Source organism: Serinus canaria, chromosome 1 (assembly GCF_022539315.1).
Source record: "Serinus canaria isolate serCan28SL12 chromosome 1, serCan2020, whole genome shotgun sequence".
In the NCBI taxonomy this organism is placed as follows: Eukaryota; Metazoa; Chordata; class Aves; order Passeriformes; family Fringillidae; genus Serinus; species Serinus canaria.
In genome coordinates this window covers 5,042,138-5,065,760 of record NC_066313.1, presented here as the reverse complement: position 1 = coordinate 5,065,760, position 23,623 = coordinate 5,042,138, and the positions used below count along the sequence as shown (strand labels likewise).

At 45.8% G+C, this 23,623-nt stretch overlaps 2 protein-coding genes across 2 annotated transcripts; both read left to right on the top strand.

The window, feature by feature from the left end:
- The first annotated feature begins 965 nt into the window (after positions 1 to 965).
- Positions 966 to 15,320, top strand: POGLUT1 (protein O-glucosyltransferase 1). The gene is made up of 11 exons (XM_050976102.1): positions 966 to 1,272; positions 1,473 to 1,563; positions 3,370 to 3,513; positions 3,905 to 4,040; positions 6,642 to 6,763; positions 8,280 to 8,339; positions 9,324 to 9,423; positions 10,222 to 10,280; positions 12,081 to 12,248; positions 12,756 to 12,812; positions 13,424 to 15,320. Exons 1-11 carry the CDS (start codon positions 1,053 to 1,055, stop codon positions 13,578 to 13,580), a joined length of 1,314 nt encoding a protein of 437 aa, XP_050832059.1. The 5' UTR covers positions 966 to 1,052; the 3' UTR covers positions 13,581 to 15,320.
- A 564-nt stretch (positions 15,321 to 15,884) lies between these two features.
- On the top strand, positions 15,885 to 23,284 carry TIMMDC1 (translocase of inner mitochondrial membrane domain containing 1). Its single transcript, XM_050974504.1, has 7 exons — positions 15,885 to 16,000; positions 16,131 to 16,296; positions 17,525 to 17,613; positions 20,051 to 20,118; positions 20,975 to 21,053; positions 22,014 to 22,124; positions 22,452 to 23,284. The coding sequence occupies exons 1-7, from the start codon at positions 15,906 to 15,908 to the stop codon at positions 22,549 to 22,551; spliced, it is 708 nt and encodes a 235-aa protein (XP_050830461.1). The 5' UTR covers positions 15,885 to 15,905; the 3' UTR covers positions 22,552 to 23,284.
- The last annotated feature ends 339 nt before the right edge of the window (positions 23,285 to 23,623 follow it).

The window sequence follows — 23,623 nt, the reverse complement described above, 5'->3', positions numbered from 1 at the left end:
TATGACCGAGCTGACCCAAACTCAACTACCAAACAGTAAGTGGAGGGTAGCTTTGAATACTGCATTCTTACAAACCATTTTGCAAAGTGAAAGTCCTACATGTTATGTTGATGGTGCTCAAACATCGATTCTCAGTTCTCTTCTTTCATAGAGACATGGAATAGCTCGGGTTGGAAGGAATCTTTAAAAATAATCTAATTCTTGGAGGACATCAACCTGTTGGAATGAGTCCAAAGGAGGGATGACTATGGGGATAGAGGAGCTCTCCTACAAGGAAAGGCTGAGAAAATTTGGTTTGTCCAGCCTGGAAAAAATACGGATTAGGGGTGACCTCATTGCAGCCTTCCAGTACCTGAAGATGGAGAGGGACTTTTTACAAGAGCATATAGTGATTGGAAAAGGAGGAATGGATTAAAACCAAAAGAGCATGGGTTTAGATTAGATGTTAGATAAAAAATTCTTTGCTGTGATGGTGGTGAGGCAGTGGAACAGGCTGCCTAAAGTTGTGGATGCCCCATCCCTGGAAGTGTTCAAGCTAGGTTGGATGGAGCTCTGAGCAACCTGGTCTAGAGGAAAACATCCTGGCCCATGGCTGGAACTACATAATGCTTGAAGTCCCTTTCAACCCAAACCATTCAATGACTCCTTGCAGTCCACAGCCCTGAAGTTGCAAAGAAATTTATACAAATCAGCCTGAACCTTTATATAGTAATGATGAGATTTGTGACTTTAGATGTTCAAATTGAAGCAGCCTTGGCAACAGCGAGTGGTCGGGCCAGGAGAAAGAGCCTCTGACAGGCTGGCCCAAGTTCTTGATGAATCCAGGCGTTCTGGGGGAAGTTCTGCCCCAAAATCTCCCGGAGGGAGCGAGGGCCAGCCGGCCGGGCCCGGAGCCGTGCGGGGCCCGGAGCCGTGCGGAGCTGGCGGGACTCCTGCGGGCGGAGCTAGGAGGATCCCTGCGGTGGCTGTCCCAACTGCACGCTCAGAGCTCCTCTGGGTAGCGGCCGCTTGTGCAGCACGGCCCCATCTATCGCGACCCGCCGCGACAGGCCATGTCCGACAGGCGACTCTGTCGCGGCACGGCAGGGTCCGCCCGCCCCCTCAGCGCTGGGGCGGGAACTACAGCTCCCATGGCCGCGCGGGGCGAGCGTCGCCGCCATCTTGGGCCGGGCGGCGGGGCGGCCATGGCCGCGGGGCGGGCGGCGCTGGCGCTCTGGGCCGTGGCGGCCGTGGCGGCCGCGCTGTGCCGCCTGCAGCCCGCCCTGGCGGCAGGTGAGCGGCGGCACGGCGGGACGGGGCCGCGGAACGGGTCCGGGGGCCGGGCGGGCGGCTCCCCCACCACCCCGCGGCGGGCGGACCGGGGGCTGGAAGGCGCTCCCGAGCCGCTGGCCGTTCCCCGCCTCCCTAGCCCGCCGCTCATTCTGCTGGCGGATGGATCGAACCCTTTGGCTTTTCCTTCCTGTGTGCTTTAGATGCCAAGTGGAAAGCGATAACTGGCCAAATTAAGAAAGCTGTGGAAGCCTATGAGCCGTGTGTAAAGGAAAATTGCAGCTGCCACCAAAGGTGAGAGACTGGTTTCCTTTCGACTGTGCAGGTCTCCGGACATAGGAGGGAATACTTTCGGCAGCACTGGTGGATTGGGGATAAGCCCAATAAGGGAATATTTTGGCCCAAAGGTGTCACATCTGCAGCTTCGGGACCGCCGCTGGCCACACACCTTGTTACCCTCTGCAGCCGAACATACAGTGTGTTGGCATTTCATATGTACCACACAATAAACCATACACATAGCTGGTGACATTTGTCTTAACAGCCCACTTCTGCCTTCTCACTCAGTAGGGCTGGGGGGTTTGATACCTTTAATCAGCACTTTTGTTTAAAGGAGGCAAAGGAATTTAGGAGTTACCATATTCTTCTGACTTCAGGATTAGGATTTCAGATGCAGAAACACAGATGCCCAACTCAAATCTCCTATTTAAAAGAATCAGATGTGGTCCCTCATTTTGGCGTTTGAGTGCTGTATTGGCTTTTAAAATCAGATGAGTCATATCGAGCTACTGTTTGTACACTCTGTTTGGAGTTTTTGATATTCATTGCTCTTGAAATATTGATGAGGGAAAGTCTTTTCTGGCTGAGCTTTCCAGTCTTGCCTAAGTTCCAATCCAGATACAGCCTAAAGACATATCCTAATCTTTAAACATATACCCCTGGCCACCTTTGGGCCAAACACCTTCCCAAGTGATTATAACCTCCAAAAATCTGCTGTAGATCATGACAGGCAATAGTAACATGAAGTGAGAATGACTGTGAACATGCCATGGCCCTGCAACTCTCTTCCTGTTCTCAAGCTCATCCCGTTTACATCCCTACCAGAATGCTCATGCTGTTGAGACTATCTGCACAGTGGCAATTCCTGACACAGTTTTACTGCTCTCTACCTGATTAGGAAATAGCAGAATTCTGGAGATTGGAGGGGACCTCTTGAGGTCATCAAGTCCAGTCTCTTGAGATCAAGTCCAACCCTTCCATTCAAGTGGGGTTGCCAGGACTGTGACCAATCAGGTTTTGAATATCTCAACATTAATATGCCAAAGAAACTCCACAGCCTCTCTCTTCAACCTCTTCCAAGGTTTGACCACTCACACAGTGGGATCACCCTGACAGTGTTTTCTTAAACTGAAACATTGATGCAATGTCTACCTAAAAGCAAAGAATGTTTCCTTTCCTGTTACAATCTGACAGTTTTTATTACATGTTCTAAGCAGCTAGATCACAGTACTTTTTGAGTAATTTTATGTAAGTTGCATCCTTCTGTGTTTTCTTATATTCGTTAGGTTTGTGCTTCCATACTGTGTTCCTGGAGCTTGCTGGTAGTGTTTTGAAATCACAGGACATGTGCTGCATAGGCCTGTCCTCCAGGGCCAGCTTTCACTCGCCCAGTGTTCCTGGGTCATTATTGTATTTCATGCAATTAAAATGTTACCTACATTTTTAATGTCTACACAGCGTGACATTGTGTGAGGAATTGTCTTGGTGTGCCCCATAATTTATGGAGAGCCAGAGCACAAGGGTGAAGTGAGCTGGAGAGTTTTACCCAAAACATGCTAAGATATGTCAGGTACTTCTGTGAGAGGGTGACCAGAGTTGTCCTGTGCTGAGCTTTGTGTTCAGGCACACAGCACATAGGTAAAAGTGTGAAGCTTGGACCTGTAAGTCTCTGAGGAACTTCCAAGACTTAAATTCTCACACCAGAGCTCCTAGAAACTACAAGGAGCTTCTTTTAGCTAGAAGCCTGTTCTGCACACTGCAGTATTTAATGCACAGTATCCTCCCTGTGGTACATAATAGTGGCTGATGGTTTTGTTTCAGTGTCTGGAAGCAGGACCTGGCTCCTTTTCGAGGTGGCATTTCCAAGGAGACAGTGTCAGACGTGGTGAGCCGGAAGCTTGGGACCCACTACCAAATAATTAAAAACAAACTGTATCGTGAGCAAGACTGCATGTTCCCTGCAAGGTAAGAGCTGTGCAGAGGATCTGCTCTTCCTATCTGGGACAGAAGAGCTATTGGGTACAACGATATTTCAGAGGTCTAAATTCCTCATCAGAGCAGGAGCCCCCTAACTGGTAGGCTATATGCATCAATAGAAAGTGTCACTGTTGCACTTCAGTGCACAAAGGGTTGGTTGGTTGTGGGATCCCAGAGAAATTCAGGTCAGGCCAGATTTTATAGGATGTGCTGCCTTATTGGGGTCCATACTGCAGTGGAACTTGGAGGCTGCTCTAGGAGTTCCCAGTTTGCATCATGGTGTGGCTTAGGTTCACCATCTCTTCTGCCTCTATGCAGAGGAAGGCCTGCAGGAGTCTGCCTCCTTATAGCTCTTTTGCCATGTGTCATTTCTCCACAGATGCAGTGGAGTTGAACACTTCATTCTGGGGATCATCCACCGCCTCCCTGACATGGAAATGGTGATCAATGTGCGAGACTACCCCCAGGTTCCCAAGTGGATGAAACCCATTATCCCAGTCTTCTCCTTCAGCAAGGTAAACACACCTTTAAAAGCTGAGCATTTCCAAGATGTGCATGTTCTTCTTTCTCTTGGGAACATATTTTTGAGGATGGTTCTCTGCAGATTTTCTGTGCATTGAAATTGCTTGTTCCTTCTTGCCCTTTGTTTCCTTTTGCTTTTAGTTTTCTGATAGACAGACTTGCAGATCGATTTGATAGATCAGCTTTTCCCCTCATTAGCTCCTCTTTCAGGTCAAAAAGTGTACCTCTGCTGCAGTGGAGTGATACACACCTGGGTGGGATATGTGCCAGTATTCCTCCCATTTGCTACAATACCTCTGTTAAAATTGTAGCCATAGTTTACCAGCAATATCAAGGATTTTTGGTCATGTCAGTGGTCATACAGTAATATCATTTAATGTGCATATTTTAGTGCTTTTTTTGTGGTGCCACAGATGGGTGTTTCTATAATCTTGTCATCTTCTCTGAGCCCATTTGTTTTGGATTCCCTCTTCCACCTGCAAATATGCACACATATGCAGAGGTGCACACATGCATGGAGACAACTAATCTTTGCTTCGCTGTTCCCAGACTCAAGAGCCCTCCTGCATGTTTTCCTACCTCTCCCACTATTAAGCCTGACTGTAGTATAGTGTCTCATCCTTTTCAGCAAAATGCTCTTACACCTCAAGCTTTGGCTAATCTTGCTTTGCCTTAGTGTATGCCCTGTATGCCCAAATCCTGCACTTTGCTGACAAATCCTATTCTTGGCTGAAGTCCAGCAGACAGTAAGATGCAAGAAGAAGCAATGAACTATTTGGTCTTGCTAGTTTAAACCCAACTCTGTTTCTGCTAACTTGCAGCATCTTACTCTGAACCTAAGTCTTCAGCTCATGCAATCTGAACCATATGATCCATAACTATTGCCTACTCCACAGCAATCCTAAAATTCTCTCTATTTTCACTACAGGCTATAACCATGTTTGCTGCTGGATGCAGCAGGAAAGCCAAGCTGTCTTGCCCCTTGACCATTGAACAACCTTAAATCTAGCCAGCAGAACTCAAGTTTTTGCAAAGCAGGTTGCAGGAGTTTAATCTTTGCAGCTGTGTTCATCATTCTGCCCCTGAGTGCCCTGCAGGACCCTGCAAGAAACTAAGCTCTGCACTCACTGTTGTCCAGTATCTGAACTGTACCTCAGCCTTATCTTAACTGAAACCCAGTGACCCAGGCACAGCTCACATTTCAGCAGCCAGTGTTAGGAAGACTTCAGGGTGCTGGTCCCATGTGCTTTATAAAGCTGAAAGTATAAGGGATTGAAGTATTGTCCTGTTTGGCATCTCAGAAAGTTGATCATGAAGCTGTCATGCTGTGTTATCAGTGCCCAATTGTAGCAGGACTGAGAAGACAGAGAAGCACAAGTTGGAAGGGACCTCAGAAGGTCACCCAGTCCAGCACCTTTGCTCAGAGTAAGAGCGGCTCTGGGCTGCATCCTGCTCAGATCTGAGCATCTCTGGGGACAGGGCATTCACAGACAGAGTAGATGAATGAAAACATATTTCCCACTATCTAACTGGAATTCCTCCTCTTGTAATCGAAGCCTGCTGCCACTCATTCTGGCTCTGCACTACAGAAAACAGAGTGCCTCCCCCTGAGCTCTCCCATTAGGCACTAGGAGATGGCATTTACATTCCCCCAAGCCTCTTCTTCCTGTGCACGGACACACCCATTCCTCAGCCCCTGCTCATAAGTCATGTGCACTAACCTCCTAACTACCTCGTGGGCTTGGACTCTCCAGTATCTCCAGGTGACAGACAGATGGATAATTATGTAGGAAGTTTACTACTAGGGCAAGGAACTTGACTATAGTCTGGTTTCATGGAAGGGTTTAGTCTTAAGTGCTGGTCTTCCCTCTGATAATATATGGGGACTTAAGCAACCAAACAGAAGTGAGGAACTGGAATTCTTACATGATCTGGATATTCATTACAGTGAATTGTTAAGTGATCTCCAGAAAGTCTGGAATGAACTGAAGTGTTGGAGACCTTAATGTCAAAGTGTCTCTAAGTGCCTCTATCTCTGAGAAGGTAATAATGCCTCTTGACTTGTCATCAGAAGAAAACATTTGTAGCTACACATAGGCACAAGTCTTTAGAAAGGTGAGTTGAGCTCAGGTCTTTTGTTATTTACTAATCAACTGCACCATGGATCTCTTTTGCTGTTTTCTACATGAAAGTCCTGTGTCATCACACAGCGTGACAAGGCCTTTTAAAAATCATTGAAGCATTTCATTATTGAGCTGTCTTCATATGAACCCTGCTCAGGGAGGAGTGAAGTCTTCCTTTCTGGAAACATTCCAAACCCACCTGGATGTGTTTCTGTGTATCCTGCTCTAAGTGATCCTGCCATGGCAGGGGGGTTGGACTGGATGATCTCCAGGGGTCCCTTCCAACCCTGGTAATTCTGTGATTCTGTAAGCCCAGCTGCAAAGATGACTGGGTGACTGCAAAGCTCTTTTGGACACATAATGGAGAAAGCCAGCAGAGCTCCTAGAAGGAACATTTGTTACTTGTGGGCTCAGTCAGTAGACCAAAGCAGATATTACTCTCATTCTTGCATTACTCTCCTTTTTCTCAAGACATCTGAATACAATGATATCATGTATCCTGCCTGGACATTTTGGGAAGGAGGACCAGCTGTTTGGCCAATTTACCCAACAGGTTTGGGGCGCTGGGACCTCATGAGAGAGGACCTCAGAAGGTATGTTTTGGAAATGGTTATGTGTGGGGGGAGGTTTCATGGAAGAGAAAAATCCATCTTGCACTGGGCTACTGTTGATGTCTAAGACCATAAGTCTATTGGCCTGTGATCTGTCCTGCTGCCTCACATGAACTACTTGCAGCCTAACTGCTGTATGGGAATTCTCCATGGAAATCTTGCATGATGTCACTGGAAATTATAATTAGTTCCTCTGTTTGCAACCCTTTAGGAAAGAATGCAGAGGACAAACTATGCACATCCTTCATGCTGTCAGGGCCAGATTGCTATCAGGTTTGGGGAGAGCAGGTTTGTCAATAAAGTAGCAGTTATCTTTTGCCTGCAGAAATCTCCCTTGACATACAGAAATATTCTTCTTTCTTTTCAACTACTTCTCTAGGAGTTATGTTTTTTTCAGTGCAGGGATGATCCAGGGTGTTTGTATAAGCTACTGGAAGGCTAAAGCAAAGCTTTCTTTAGATCTGCTTTTACTTGAGTGTCATTGTGCAATAGAAAAACCTGGAACCATTCCTAGGAATCAAGAGTCATTACTGAGCTAAACAGAAGACATTTCTGGCTGGGAGCCTTCCTTTTGGCAGGATCTTTTGACTTACTAGCAGAGTAAGGGGCTACTTCCCATGGAGAGTGACACAAACCAAGTGTACAACAATGAGTGAACACAGAAACAAAATAGCAAAAACCACTTCTATGTAATTGACATCCGAATGCAAAGTTGAATCTTTTGCTCTTCAGAATCTGGAGATCCACGTGATTATTCATAGCTGAAACTTGATGTGTTGTGGTGTAATGGAAGTGCAAAGCATTTTCTCATCCTTGTGTTTTCACTATAAGGAGATGCAAAGCTTGACCTGCATAGGTAGATCAGCTTGGGGGTCAGGACCTGCACGTTCCACCAGGTGCAGCAGAAAAGTATGGCAGAGCTCCATACTTCCACTGAGAAGTGGTGAGGCAGGTGACTGCACTGGCAGAAAAAAACCCCAGGTGAACAGCTATTTTGAAGGACTTGATTAGGTTTAAAATGGAAGTGATAAGGAAAAACAATGAACTCTTGTGTTTTAAGTGCAAAACACTAGGTGGGTTTTTTGTTTCTTGATTGGTAGTTTTGTTTTGTAGTGGGAAATGATTGATTAGGAACTCTCTAGTAGTTTTTTCACTATCCATATTCACTACAGCAAAATAAAGCCACAGCACAAAAAGTGGATTCAAAGCTTAGGTAAACTTTTAATACCCTTCAATGTTTAGTGGGGAGCTGTGTGTAATACATTGTTTTGCCTGAAAGGTGTTCTAGAAACTAGCCAATATTTTGTTGCCTTAAACACAATATTTACAGGAAAACCTGTTTCATTGGAGCTGGCTGAGAGTTTTTTATACTATAATGAGGAAAGTGATTTCCATCAAAAATGAAGAATAGAAAAAGACACCATGCTGTGAAATCTGATGAGAGTGTTGTTTCATGGTTATATTAAATCATTTATTGCCATGTAAAAAATATTTTCAGATCTGCAGAAAAATGGCCATGGAAGAAAAAAATCTCTAAGGGATATTTCCGAGGATCCAGGTGAGCATTTTCTCCTGCAACAGAAGATTCTACCAATAGGGGCTGTGACAGCTCACTGTATGTAGAAATTTCCATGTCTCCTAGACCTAAACCCTAATTAAGTCTACCTCAGAATGTATTTTCCAAAAGTAAGGAAAGTCAGACATGTTGTACAGCATTGCACTATTAGTTATTCTCCACAAGAACTGCCATTTGCAAATAGCTTATTATAATCACCTAATACTGGAAACAGAAGTTGTAATGGATTTGCCACATTATTTCTTAATGACTAAAACTGTCACCTCAGGAGCCCGCTTGTTTTGTTCTGTGAAGGGAACTGCAGGTGCTTGATACAAGTTTAAAGATTTAATATTGCTGTTCATGCATCCTGCCAATGTGAATGCTTTATTTGCTGTGCAAGTGCTCCACACTGAATGAAAAGTATTCTAACCTTAAGTTACCTGAGTGGTGGGGGATAAGAGAAGATTTGTTTTGGCCTCTCTCCAGTGACAGTTTCAAACAACGTTTGAAACCCCATACTTTGTTTCTTCCCCTTCCCAATAGGGAAGGATTTAATGGATTTCCAGATAGGCCCAGCAGTTGACAAGGAATGTGTCTCAGGGATGTCATAACCTTGTTTATCAGCAGTGTTTTAAAGCCCTGTCAGAGGGATCACTGCTGAAGATGCTGAGCATCTTTTAACTTTCTCTAAGGTGGGAGTTAAAGCATTTGGCACTCATCAGGATAAAGGAAGCAGGATTTGTCCTGGGAATTGTTTAAATAATACTGTTAAATATATGGTCAGTCAAATAATTTTGGTACCCATTACTCATTCTCTTCTGTTATTATGCCCTTGGACAGAAACACACTGTGGTACACACTTACAATGTTTTGGGGGCACTCAGGGAGGTCAGCCTCAGAAAGAAGCAGTGCCTCGAGTCCTGTAGTCTGTTAGCTGTGTTGAGTCATGGGGATTGGCAGTTAGTGACAGCATTTCTTTTTCAGAACAAGCCCTGAGAGAGATCCCCTCATCCTGCTGTCCCGAGAAAACCCAGAACTTGTTGACGCTGAGTACACTAAAAACCAGGCTTGGAAATCTGAAAAGGTGTGTGGGTGTTTGTCTGTCTTCTGAGTGTGAAGGCCAGAAAGAGTGGCACTGCAAGATGGCTTTGATGGGAGAGAAACATCTTGTTGGAGAGTTGTGGGTGATCCTTTAGAGTGGGGGAGGTTTGTTGTTCCCTTGATGGCCGCACCTCTCTGACAGATGAAAGGAAGGAGTCTCTAGAGCCTGGCAGGCCAAACACTTTTCTTCCTTCCACGCTTGTTGTTCAAGGAAAGGAGAACACATAAGAAAATGAATCTCTGCCAATCTCCTCCTCTCCCACAACAACAAAATTGGCCAACCCTTCCCCTTCTTGTCTCTGAGCTGCCTCTCTAGTGTTGTCAGTCTTCAAACCTTTTTCTGTTTGCTCCATTTCTTGATCCTATTGTGGATAACTTGCTGATAACTGTTGCTGATAACTTTTTTAGTTTCTTACTCAGTCTACAGTCCAGCTCTCTCCAGACAGTCTTGGCTAATCCAGTTACACTTGGCTTCACACAGTCCATTGTCCCAAGCTGTTTTCTACTCTGTAGCTGCCAACAAAACATTATCATTTAATGTGTTTGTGCTGGCATTCACTTACAGGCAGTGTGTAATTTACTGAGCTTTTTTTCATGTTTGAAGGGCTGGGAATTCTTTATAATGCTTCTAACAGCCCACCAGAGAAGGTTTTCTCAGAAGTGGGAAACAAAGCTTTTGACACCTTACCTTTGTTTCTAACTGAGAAAGAAAACAAGTTAAATCACCATTTGAAGCTTACTGTTTTGTTTTGTTTTGCTTTTAAATTCTCTTTATTTTAAGGACACCTTAGGAAAGCCTCCTGCAAAGGAAATTCCACTGGTTGATCACTGCAAATACAAGTAAGAGTTTTGATTAGTAAAGCTATTCAAGGGCTGTGGGTTAGTATTTCCTAGCATGGTGTAGGGTCTCATTTTATTTTTAAGGTCTAATTCAACAACCAGCTTCATGCAGATATGAAAGCTTGTGAGCTGATATAAGACAGTTGAAAATCTGGGAGATTAGCATGACAAGTGCTGCCACTGGGTGTATGTAGCAAAAGAGAGAACCTGAAATCTGATTGAGCAGACCCAGTATTAATTCATACTTTTTATGTTGTTTAGGAGAATGTGGTTTTGATTTACAAAGGTTTTTATTCTTTAACTACTTAATGAGGGTTTTTTGGTGTAACACTCTCACAGGTTTCTATGTGCAATATAAACTCTTAGTGTGTATGCACTTGTGTGTCAGATGTTTTGCTTTTTCTTCTGCTAGTTGTGATTCTGCCAGCCAGAATCTGCTGATATAAGAGCTCAGTCATTTGGCTGAATCTGTGTTTTTGTGTAAATGTGATTGACTTGTCTCATTTTGTATTTCACTAGACTGTAGCACAGATTTCTCCCTTCTGTTACACATACACTGCCCAACTCTGATTCTCCCCAGCCCATCATATGGTGTAGGCTGAGACCTTCTCACACACTTTTGCTGTAGCCCAGGGTGGTAGGGTCAACATGAACTTTTGTCTGCTCCTTTCAGTGTAGGTGTTACAGCAGGCTGGCTTGGCTGAGGTCATGGATGGTGGGAGCTGTGTCTGGAATGGGACAGAGGCATTTCCTTGCTTCCAGACTGTCATTCTTGTAACATCTCTACATGTATTTGCTGAGTTCCTTATACAGTGAGCTGCTCGACCCTGCCTTGAGATCCTAGATAGTACAAAGGATGCAAAGTGATTTCAGATTTACTCCTTGTTATTTGCTGCTGAACTAAGTTTAGCTGTAATTCCCATCTTGTCCAAAATATATATATAATATATAAGCTCCATCTCACCCAAAATAGCTTCATTAAAGGAAAAACTCTCTTCCCCCAGCCCAAAATATTTTACTTCAAAGATCAGTTATGTTCTGGGGAGGTTTACCCGTAGGACAAACAGCTTTCTATATAATAGGAGAAATGTGGGTTTGATAAAGAAAACAAGTAGGCAAACAAACATCCCTATGAGATACAGTTTGCTAAGAGAAATATCCCCTTGCCACAGTCAAGCCCACTTTACTAACTTGGCAGAAAATACTGAAAACAAAATTGTGGATTCTTTGTTATCTGCGAAGTCCAACTGTTGTGTGCTGGCCCATTTAACCTCCTAGGGTTACATTCCCAAGTTAATATCAAACAATTACATTCAGATTAAAGCAGAATCCCAGAGGGAAAAATAACCTGAAATAGATGTGGCAAAGCACAACGATGAGCAGAAAAGCTTCACTGCAAGGCAAGGGAGAATCAGGGAAAAATTTCCTTGTGGTTGACAAAGCCTCTGGGTGACCCCATAGGATCATGGAATCCATGTTGTGATCTTCCACACCTTGCTGGCAATTGTCCGTGAGGTCTCCTTGGTTTGTCACAGGCAGGTGCCTTTATCAAAGGTAAAGCCTCACAACTTGAATTTCTCACTGAGTTTTGACAGACAGCAGAAACTCACCTTAACTTCAGCTCACTTTTCCTGTGAGCAGCCTCAGATAAATACCTTTCCTTTGTTTTAGTGACCGGTGTGCTGCTCAGCTGCTGCCTGCCAGGGAAGGTTCACTGCTACCTGGAGACCAGCACACCTTAGCTCATTTCCTGACACAAGATGTGTAATCAGGTCCCTCTCTTTGCTCACCCTTTTAAAGGTACCTGTTTAATTTTCGGGGAGTGGCGGCCAGTTTCCGCCTGAAGCACCTTTTCCTGTGCGGCTCGCTCGTCTTCCATGTCGGAGAGGAGTGGTTGGAGTTCTTCTACCCCCAGCTGAAGCCTTGGGTCCACTACATCCCAGTGCGGTCAGACCTCTCTGACGTCAGGTGTGGGGCCTGAGGCTGCTCCCTGGAGCATTCCATACCATGGGGAAGCCTTTGGGAAGGGGGGATGGTTTGTGTTAGGCCATGAAGTGCCTCCACTCTGAGGCATCAGGCAAAGACTCTTGGAGCTCATGGCCTTTTCATCACTGCCCCCAAAGAATCCTTTGCTGAATATTACTTGGGGAGTACAGTTTCACTGGAGTCCGTCTTTCACTCTCACTGAAATCAGCAGGCACTAGACACTTAAATTTGCAAGTGGGCAGCAGAGATAAGGGGGAAGAAGAACTTATCAGTGGGCCAAAAATGTGTTAGCTCCCAGATTTCAGATGTTGTCCAGAACTGATGTTAAACAATCAAGAAGAGAAGTTTCTTCTGTGCTCTGAGGTGAGCTGCACCTTCACTCACTTGTAGACTCATAACCTCACCCTCCCCAACAATTTAGCCAAGAGGTGATGCTCTCCACGGAGCCAGTTGTTTCATAGCTTTTTTTTGTGTCTGTCTTCATTTTAGGGAGCTCTTGCAGTTTGTAAAGGAAAATGATGCCATAGCACAAGAAATTTCAGAGAGGTAAGTAGCATGTCCTTTCTGGCTATTAGGCAGTCTTCTTCCAAAACATTTTCTTACACTGCTTTTGAAGTGGTTGCCCATCAAAGACAACCCAGTATTAGTAGGGTGCAGTATAACTGATCTTCTGCAGTAACAGCAGGAGGGCTGGAGCAGTGATAGCAAGCGGAGGGAAGCAGAGAGCAGGATGCTGTGCTTAGCTCTTTGGGTCACATGTGACCCATGTCAGGAACCCCATGGAAAGCTGGCAGAGGTTGGGAGCTTTCGTCTCAGTATGAGACAAGCTGGCTCCTGGGAGCTGCACTGTAAACATTATCTATCCAGGCTGGTCTGAAACAGCATGCATCAGTGCTGCTCTAGCTGCATGTGATAAGTGAAATCTGATATTTATTATCCCAGATAGCAAATACTGTCCTGAGGATAGCAAAAGCACTGCAACGTCAGAGCTGCGAGCATGAATGAAAATTGTAAAATTAAAACAGACAGTACAGAGCAGTGCAAGTTGTTTCTCATTTGAAACAAGGAAGTGTGAAAGTTGATATACATCCAAACCAAAACTAATGACTCTTGTAGGAACTGGGAAACAGGCCTGACTGTGCCTTGTGTGTCTCTAGGGGACGTCAGTTCATCGCTGAGCACTTGGAGATGGAGGACATCTCTTGCTACTGGGAGCATCTGCTGTCTGAATATTCCCAAATCTTGACTTACAAAGTGAAAAGGAGGAAGAGCTACAGCGAGATCACTTCTGGACAGCTGAAAACAGAACTGTAGAGTCTTCTCTGTTTTTCACTTTGTCTCAAACGGATCACTGTGGAAATCTGAAGATCAGTATTAACTTATTTCTTGCTCTCTCAGACTTACCTTTCACAGCAGAACTACAGAGAAGTCAGCAGTAGGCTGACTTGGACATTGCTTCTAGGCACTGCGACCTGGTTATATAGTCACCACAGGAATGGTTAAGCAGCATATTGGATTAAGGCTATTTAATGTGGTGGTCAGTCATGCCTAGAGGAGGGATGTTAGCATTTAGGACTTAGTTACTACCTGTCTCGGAATGATCCTTAATCCCATGCAGTCGATGAGAAGCCTTACTGGACTTTTTACCAAAGGTCTTGGCAAAGGACACAGACTGTGAGCTGCACTCAGCTAGTAAATACTTGCCCCTTTTTTTGGCAAATGTTTTCTCAGCTAGGTGATAGCACTTGGGGTATTAGGTGTTCTCTGACAGAAGCAGGTACTGGGATTTGGGGGTTACATTTCTGGATAGCTTAGAGTTTATGTCAGGTTTTAGAGGTTGATGGTAAGGTTTTGACATGCCCTTGAAAGGATAACTGATCCTTGCAGAGTTACCCTACCTACCTCACCGGGGAATCAGCATGTGCTGGTGCTGGGGCCATCATCAGCGATGTGCTTGGCAGCTGAGACAGAGATGGTTCATCCTCAGCAGATGAGCTGGGTGCCTGCACAGCCCTAACTGAGCCCCTGTTAATTATCTCTCACCAGCTGCCTGGCCAGACATCCTGGGATGTCATCCTTAGGAACCCAGAGAAAGTATTCACAGAGGTAGATTCAGCACTTCCTTTTTCCAAAAGTGCAGAGTCTGCTCTGATCCCCTTCTGTAATCCTTCCAGGATTATATTGGGATTTTTGGTTTGAGGTTTTTTTTAGGGTTTTTGTTTTGTTTTGTTTTTTGGGTTTTTTTTTTTTTTTTTGAGACGGATAATATATCTGCTCACTTCAGTACTTGCTTTTCTTCCCCACAGCTGTGCCACTTCTTTTTTCATCTCCTTCAGCCTGGTTGCTGGTTGAGGGAAAGTCTTCAGTCACACAGTAGCAGCTACTGCTCACATTACCCAATTTGGGTTGGTCAGAGGCTGCTTGTGCTCACTGTGTTTATGCCCACCACAGCCTCTCGGCTGAGAAGGACTGCAATTCCTGAAATGCTCTGTGCCCCCTGAGGGGAGAGGCTGGGAGGCAGCAGCATCTTCTCTGGCACCCAGACAGGAAGAGGGTGGGGTGGCAGGGGGGACACAGGAGCGTCCCAGGGGAGCACCCTTGTCGGTAAAGCAGCCTCAAGGCTGAGAGAGCAGTACATTATAATGGAAGGGGATGATAGCAACAGCTCTCAGGCCCCTCTGCAGTCAGTGTGGATCAGGGAAGAAGGAAATTGCATGGAACAATAATATTTAAGTGCATGTGTGCCCTCACAGAGGCCTTGCAGCCCTGGTATAGGGAGACAGCAGCTGGCCCTATTGATCAAGTGCTGGTTGCTGGGGCAGTGTCTTGGTTTTGGGACCAGGGCTGGGGTTATCTCATCCATCAAAGGAAAGAGAATGGGGCATTAAAAGAACCTGGTTTCCCAGGAAAACTGTGTCAGAGTGGAAAGGTTTTTCTGGTTTTCTATTTTTAGCCAATGGAGAGACAGCACTCCAAGAAACTGAACAGCTCTGTATGATATTTTAAAACCATTTGTAACTAAGTGCTTTTTGGAATAAAACAAACAAAAATGAAGTTTTGCTGACTGCATGTTGTTTCATCAGAAAAGTAATTAGAGATCTGTGGAGCCCCAGCTTTTCCACCCGTAGATTTTGTGATGTGACTTGATTGTTGCACCTTAGGTGGCCCTTGGCCAAAGTGATGGTTTGGCAGGAGTGGGGGAAGAATCCCAGGAATTCCAGTCCCATAGGTTAAAATATGCACAGGCTCGGTGGGAAGGCCCAGACACCTCTCCTGGTGCGGAGCTTTCCCTGCTTTAGTGAAAGGAGGAATTTACAACTGAGGGGGTTGTTTTAGGGAAGGCAATGAGCCCCATGAGAGGAGGCACCATCTCGCCGTGCAGCATTTGCCTCTTATCGCCTTCAAAGCCTTATCGGCTGCTCTCTCTCTGTCCTATGCAAACCGGGCATCACAGCCCCCAAAACTCAGCTCCTCTCTCGCGGGGGGAACACACCTGGCCCTGCACAAACGGGTAAATATTTGGAGTAATTAATCAGTAATTAACGCAGAGCCCAGCGGTTCGGAGCCGCTCCGCTCCGGGCCGTGCCCCGCCGGAGCGCAGGGGGCGCTGTCGGTGCCGTCGCCTCCGCCGGCCTGGCCATGGCGGAGCCCCCCGGCGCTCAGGCGGGCTTCGGCCGCCCCGCGCCGCTGCCGCAGACGGGCTGGGAGCGGGTCAGCGAGCTCTGGCGGCGAGAGTGAGCTCCGAGCCGGGCTCGGGTGGGAAGGGCTGGGGTGGGCCGGGCGGGGCTGTGCGGGGCTGGGTGGTGGTGGTCCCGCCGTGCCTCCCCCGGCCGACCCGCGGCCATCGCTGCCCTTGCCTTGCAGCGAGCAGCAGCAGTTCCCGGAGGAGACGGTAAACATCGCCAAGTCGGCGTTCACGGCGGGCGTCGTGGGCTGGCTCTACGGGGGGCTGCCTGCCTTCGTCAGCGCCCGCAAGGCCTTCATCGAGAGCAGCCACGGCGAGATCTTCCAGAACCGCGCCGATGCCGTGGTACGGGCCCCGGGGCTGCGGGGAGAGCGCCGGGCACCGCCGGGGCCCGCGGCGGCCCCGGGAGGCCTTGGCCTCGGGAAGGCGCCGGGGGTGGAAGTTGCCCTTGGAGGCGCCTTTGGGGTGACACCGGGGCCCGCAGGAGGCCCGGCGGCCTCGCGTTTGTGGGACGCGTGTGTTTGCCCGGTTCCGGGACAGAAAGTTTGCTGGGAGTGTGTGAGTGTGTGCAGGTCAGCTGTGCGGGAATTAGCGGATCCCGTCACACAAGCTGCACGCGATTAGCTTCAAAAAAGTGTCCTTCCTTATGGAGAAGGTTGGCAACAAAGTTTACCGTTCTGATTGATGTGTCTCGGAAAGGCTTTCTGCTTCTAAGTTTTAGTCTGCTGACAGGAGACTTCATAGTATCAAATTGGGATTGTACTCTTATTGTCTTATTAATGTGAGTCGTTTTTAGACCATTTAAAATTCTTTTAGAACAACAGCACAACAAAGAACGTCTGTGACATTTTATAGATGTATTTGAACTTCTGGGTGTTTGTTGTTCAAAGTGTTGGTTACCTGGATTAAGAGGAAGAAAACCCTTTAAAAATCTGCCTGATGTAAATTTTGTGTTACTTACCATTAGATTTAGCCTCTGATGTGGTGACCTGAAAGTTACCACTGCCTGGCTTCACTCTGATGACTGTGGTATGTCTGAACCCAGGCTGAGCACCTACACCACAGCAACTGGAAGAGAAAATTTATTTACTTTCATGGCATTAACTGCGTTATTTTTAATTTTTGTGAAGCTTCTGTTTATCACTTATTTTAAAAAAGCTCTTCAGATTTTAAGTGCTAGTGTTAAACAGCAGAGCTTGATGGTATCTTAACATTTAATGCAGATGGTTATTATTTACTTGCTATTATTTATTGATGGTTATTATTTATTAATACTTATGAACTCATAATAATGAAGTAGTTTCTAGTTTTTCTCCCTTCTCCTCTGCTGCCTTCCTCGAAGAGCCCTCCCAGTCCACCAAGATGCGTTTCAGCAGCAGGATTAGACAGACCAGTTGACATTCCAAACTGGAATCGATTCTTGGTTTTCCCGTTGGTGTCTGGGAGCAGCTTTTCCTCCGAAGGTGGCTGACTTGATCAGAGTTGGGGTACCATCAGTCCCCTGACCTGGCCTGCTGGATGCTGGCAAGAGGAGGGGGCTGTGGGCTGTGACATGTCCTCTCTGTCCCCTCAGCAATCTGCACACCGCGCTGGTCTCCGCAGCTTCGTCCGCTACGGCTGGCGCTGGAGCTGGAGGGTCGCGGCGTTCGCCACCGTGTTCAAGTGAGTGTTCCCTCTGGCAGGGGGAGCAGAGCTGCCCTGTGCTGTGCCTGTCCTTGCCAGCAGTGCCCGCTGCTCTGGTGACTGATTGAGGCTCCTGGTGTTGCCTTAATCCGAGTCTGGTTGATCAGGCAGGAGCATGAAGAGGGTTTGATCTTTTAGAATTGCCCTGGAATTCTCATCTTCTAATGGATCAACACAAACCCTAATTGTGGAAAAGCCCTATTTGTACATCTGTTACTGACTTGAATGCTGTTCTTTCTTGACAGCTGTGGTATTTTCTGAGACCCCTGTCATAGGGAGGAAATGATGAATCTGACTCCATGTTCTTAGAAGGCTAATTTGTTATTTTATCATCTATATTATATTAAAGAATACTATGATAAACTATACTAAAGAATACAGAAAGGATACAGACAGAAGGCTAAAAGATATTAATGAAAAACTCGTGACTCTCTCCAGAGCCTCAACACAGCTGGCCCATAATTGGCCAATAAGTAAAAACAATTCACATGAAACAAATGAACAATCACTTGTTGGTAAACAATGTCCAAACCACATTCCAAAGCAGCAAAACACAGGAGAAGCAAATCAGATAATTATTGTTTTAATTTTTCTCTGAGGCTTCTCAGCTTCCCAGGAGAAGAATCCTGGGCAAGGGGGTATTTCCAGAAAATATGACAGTGACAACAGCTGCTTTCTGCTTTTCCTTCATCTCTTTTGTGCTTTTTCTCTGAGGGAGTGTTTAAGTGTGAGGCAGTTTCTGGAAGTGCTTTCTAACCCACATTGAATTCTGTCCTTTCTGCTATGTCTCATTACTCCCAGTTTGTATATGCTGGTGGTACTCACAATTGTCACTACTCCTACTTTGTGTACACTGGTATTACTCACAATTCTTTGTTCTTGACCTCGGAAACGTGCAGGGGATTGTCTTGTTCTTGAGCAGTTGCTGAATCTCAGACCTGTTACTTCTGTGTACCTGTTTAGGCCTTCAGATTTTTCCTACACACACAAAACCAGTGCAGAGAGTGTTCTGCTTCCCTGGTTTTCTTTCTTGGGTGCTTTGGTGCATTCCTGACAATAGAACATCAAACTAAGCATGGCCTTCTGAGCAAAGCCCTTTTAAACTAGAAATATCTCCTTCCCTGTTGTTCAAACCAGTAAATTTATAAATTTAAACCTGCATTGACTTTCTCTGTAGATATGTTCTGTTTAAGTTCTTCTCCTGCTTTTAAGATCCCACAGTATTGACTGGCATTACTTTATATTTCCATCTCCCTAATATTTTTGTTCCTTTCTAAATTTCTTCCTCACTGTCTCTTGGTTTCTGTGGCTCTTTTTAGTTTAGTCTCTGTTTTTAGCCTTAGTTAGCGTGCTGTTTGCTTTCTCTCCTGGATCTTTGGATTTCTTTGGGTTTTCTGGATTTTTTTGGATTTATCATGTAACCTCGTCATCTTCCACCAGGTGTCTCCCCTGCAGTCAGATCTGCGCCTTTTTCAGCAGCCCTTGGAAAGGGTTCTAAAGGAAACTGCTTGCTGCTCAACATTGTTTCTGTAAAACCCAAGTTGAAAATTCTGTCCTACAGTTGTGAAAACTTAGGGTTTCACAATTAAAATCCAAATTGTTTGGGTTTATCTGTGTTGGGAAGGATAGGAGGATTGCTGCTGGCTTATCAATGTCATGCAGGAGGCTGGAGAGAATGTGGCTGCTGAACTGAGAACAGTGTTTTGGGGCTTAGCTGATGTTTAGGAGGAGTTGGTTTACCTACCCCAAAGGGAAATCTGATGCCACAAGAATAGGTGACCTGCCAATGTCATGAGTGTGACTTAGGCTGTTGTACTGGGGACTGTTTAGAAGGCAGGATCTTACTGACACATGGATCAGCTTCTGGGGAAAATATCCTACATCAGGACTGGCTGACTGATAGGACTTTTTCACTGCTCAAGTTCTTTTCTCCTTGACTATATTACACGTTCCTAGGCACTAGAACAGGTCGTTCAGAGAAGCTGTGGATGCCCCATCCCTGGGGGTGTTCAAGGCCAGGCTGAATGGAGCTCTGAGCAGCCTGGTCCAGTGGAAGGTGCCCCTGCCTGCAGTGAGGGCTTGGAACTGGGTGACCTTTAACATCACTTCCAACCTAAACCATTCTGATTCTATGATTCTGTATGATAGGAAAGAAAAATCATTGATTAAAAAAAGAAAGAGTGTCTCAGATCCAGTTCAGGAACTCTGATATTCCCTGGCCTGTGTCGGTGCAGCTGCCCACAGTAAAGTCATAGAAGTCATGGCTGGCATGTGTGTACTCTAAACAGATGGGCAGCCAGGCAGTTAGAGGTAACCTGAGGACTGGTTTAATGAAATCCAGGTTTATTTCAGGCTGTGTTTTGCTACCCCTCTTTTTCCATGTGCAACTGCTAACTTCTGTGCCTTGCCTTTGCAGTGTGGTGAGCACGGGCCTGTCTGCGTACCGCGATAAAACCACCATCAGTAATTTTGCTGCAGCAGGAGGTAAGAGGGCTGTAACCTTGTGTGCTTCTCTTTGTTAGCAAGGGTTGTAGCAGAAAAGCATTAGCAAGTATCCACATCCCTTGGGATTGAGCAGCTTCTGTGCTCTTGGGTTTTGTTTCTTATTCCACTGACTTTGCTCTGTTGTTTGCCTGCTGTGTGCCTTTATTTGTAACAGAGATGCTGATACACTGCTGAAACTATTAGGGAGTTTGTGGTCATCTTCAAGATACTTGCTGGAGTATTTTGGGTGAAAAATGCTTCTGTGGGGTAAAGGCAACACTTGGTGCATAACCTGTTCTCATAACCACCTATTTAACAGGGAAAGCATTTTTTATTTCCCCTCTTGGTAACAATTCAGCACACTGTTTATAAGCTGCCCTTTTCATGCTAAGTTTTGCATGCCCACTTTTGGCAACAGGCCTCTGGGTAAGTGATCTGCTTGTTCAGTTTTACAGGCTTTATTGCCCTTACAGTTGGATATACTTTTTACTGATCTTTTATGCCTTACATGGCAGCTACTATTATTAGCTGTTGTTGAACAGAAAAAAAGGTGAGGGAGATCATGCTCCAGCCTAGAGAGAGCTTGGTTTTACTTTCATAGATACTTCTATGATAGAGCAAAAACTCTGGCAGTTTTTGTGAAGCAGAAAGAACTTTGTGCAGTGTTTCAGTGCAGAGACCATGGTGACTTTATGGTGAAGGTCTGTCCCATTGGCCATGGCACTTGGTTTCTGCTCTGTTAAAAGCAGATGTCAGCTGATGCAGAAGAGAAATGCAGCAAAGCAATTCCCTGTGTTGGTGTGAGATGTCTGTGGCAGGGCTGTTTCTAGTTTCAGTAGGTTTGTTCTTTTTTTAGCTTTCACAGGAGCCCTGTTCAGAATGCACTTGGGCCTGCAGGGCCTGGTGGGCGGTGTCATGTTTGGAACAGCGTTTGGGTGAGTTGTGACTGCTGCACACACCGAGCCTGGAACCACAGGTGGGGCTACAGGAGCTTCCCTTCCTCTCTTGCCTTGAGGGATTCTCTGTATCCCTCATGATGATCACTTTTCTTCCAAACTTTAAACTGTTTTCCTTTTCTTCTTTGTTTCTTGTTTTGTGCTTTGCTGGTGAGAGCTCAGTGCTCTCAGTAGAGAATCTTATTTGCTGTTTGCTTATTAGAGGGAGCAACACAGGCTCCACCAAAGCTAGAATGTGAACTGGCAGTCATTAGGAAAACCTGAAGAAATAGCTGCGTGGCTGGGCTGTAAGGTGACACATGTCTTCGTGTGTGTCTTGCAGTCATGAATCTCCTAAAGTTCCCTGGGGCATGGACGATCCCATGGTTCTATCTCAGAGGCTCTGTGCTTCTGGACAGTGACTTCTAACTCAGGAGAAATCTGACTTTTCAAGCAGGACTGGGATTTCTTCTCAAAGTGCTGACCTGTAAATATCCTCACAAGTGAATCTAAGGATCCTATCTGAAAAAGAGAATGAGCTTTATTTGTGCTGCTTGGCACCTTCAGGATGGTGTCAGCTGTGGGCATTTCTGGAAGCAGCCTAGGGAGCTTTACCAGTGAAAACACACTGCAGAGCGAGATGGAAGCTGAGCAGAGGTGTCACTGTCTGAAATATGGTCTAGGTGTTCAATGGGATCTTCACTGGGCACCATAAATCCTTCCACTCATTTGTCCTATGTGTACCTGTCAATGAGTAAATTCAAAATATGTTATCACAGAAGCTCCAGTGAGTCACAGCTGAAGAGAGGCTGTGGTTGGTGGGTGGCAGTAGAACAGGAGTACCTTAGTCTGTGGTGTGTTGTGAATTTTGGGCCCCTGCATGCTCCTTTTGCTGATGCCAGTAAGTTATTGCTGTTGTGTTCCCTGGGTGACTGGTGACTTCTCTGCTTCCTCCTTCAGGATTCCTGCAGGAGGCCTCCTAATGGCAATGTATGGCTTGGCTGGTGAGACCTTGCAGGAGAAAAGGAGTCGTGAGCGCAGGGAGCTGTACGAACAGAAGCTGGCAGAGTGGTGAGGAACAGCTCTGCCCCTTCAGTTGTGGACTAGCAGGGTGTCTGGGCTTGTTCATGGTGTTCACAAACCAGTCTTAGATATGCTGATTTAATCTTCCCAGTCTTTCCTTGATTGTTGCCTTCTGTCCATTCCCTATTAAAGAGAGGAAAGAAGGAGGATAGCTGGAGGCCTGGGGTGAAAAAGGCCATGACACTGGTCATGTGAATTACTGAAACTTACCCACTAGTTCTAGAAGAAATTTTCAAAAGCTTGGATTCTGCAGTCATGACTCTATCAGGAGAATACAGGCATAAAATTACTTTACACTCTCTCTTCTCTCCTTAGGCAATCCAGGCTCAGTATGACTGAAATCTTAGGCCAAACAGAAAGCAATGCCCAGGGAAGACCAGAGATGGAGAGCACAAGAGAACTGAAGAGCTACTGAGTCTTCCCCAGATCTCTGTTGTAAGAAGCTACATAGCATTTTGGTCCTGCTTGATCCTTCAGTCAGAGGATCATGGAAGTTGTCTGTGAATGCAGATATATCCTGTGAAAAAGTGTTTTGCTGAAAACATTTTTCGGGGATGGATATCACTGCACAAAGAGCTTGGAAGGGCCAAACCTGTTCCACTGAGAAGTGGAAATACAGACTTTACAGACCAGGAGGTGTCATGTAGCTTTGGGAGGAAGTGAGGGTTCCAGAGCCCCATCTAGAATCCATTTCACTGCTGAAATTGTCCAAACCACCAGTGATGTAGAAATACTTGAGGTAAAGGAGCCTATGAATGGTTTGTGTGCTAAAGGTGCCCTGAATCCAAAAGTTAATTATGCCCTGGTGAAAGCTGCTCTTCAGACAGTGCCTGAACAACTTGCTGATGGGGGTTTCTTACTTGGTTCCTACAGTACTTAGGGTATTTTGCAGTCAGTGTGGAAGAAGGGTGGAGGAGCTGGGAATTACATGGAAATATCCTGAAAAAGGCATGTTTTGAGTTCCTCAATAGAAGCCTGGGGGTGCCACAGGAAACATGACTTATTTTTGGTGGTGACTTTGGAAGCCTTGGCACTGTGGACAGCTTTAACAATAGGAAGGCCTCTAATTTCATTTGCAATTTGGAAATCAGGGATGACCTTTGGGAGAAATGTAGTTCAAGACACTCAATAAAGCCATCCAGCAGTGATGACTGTGTCCATAAACTCTTTATGCCATTACAGCTGGTACTTTCTGCTTGTACAGTGTTGGTACTAGAAAAGCATCCTTGAGTGATATTCCTTGAGAAGAGCTCGAAGATCCCACCAAACATTCCTCTACCCAGGCAGTAACAAAGGCAAGAGCCACGAGAGTGCCAGCTCTGTTATTTTGTTCCAGAGATGAACTGTTCAGTCAGAGCTGTTACCTGTGGGTGGTGCTGGAGTTACTCTACAGACCATTGTCTGAACTCAGAAGGGTGAGGTGGCCCATCACTGTTCCCCCAAAGCAGGAGGTCAGAATTCCTGTTCCCTTTCTTTGTTCTCCTACT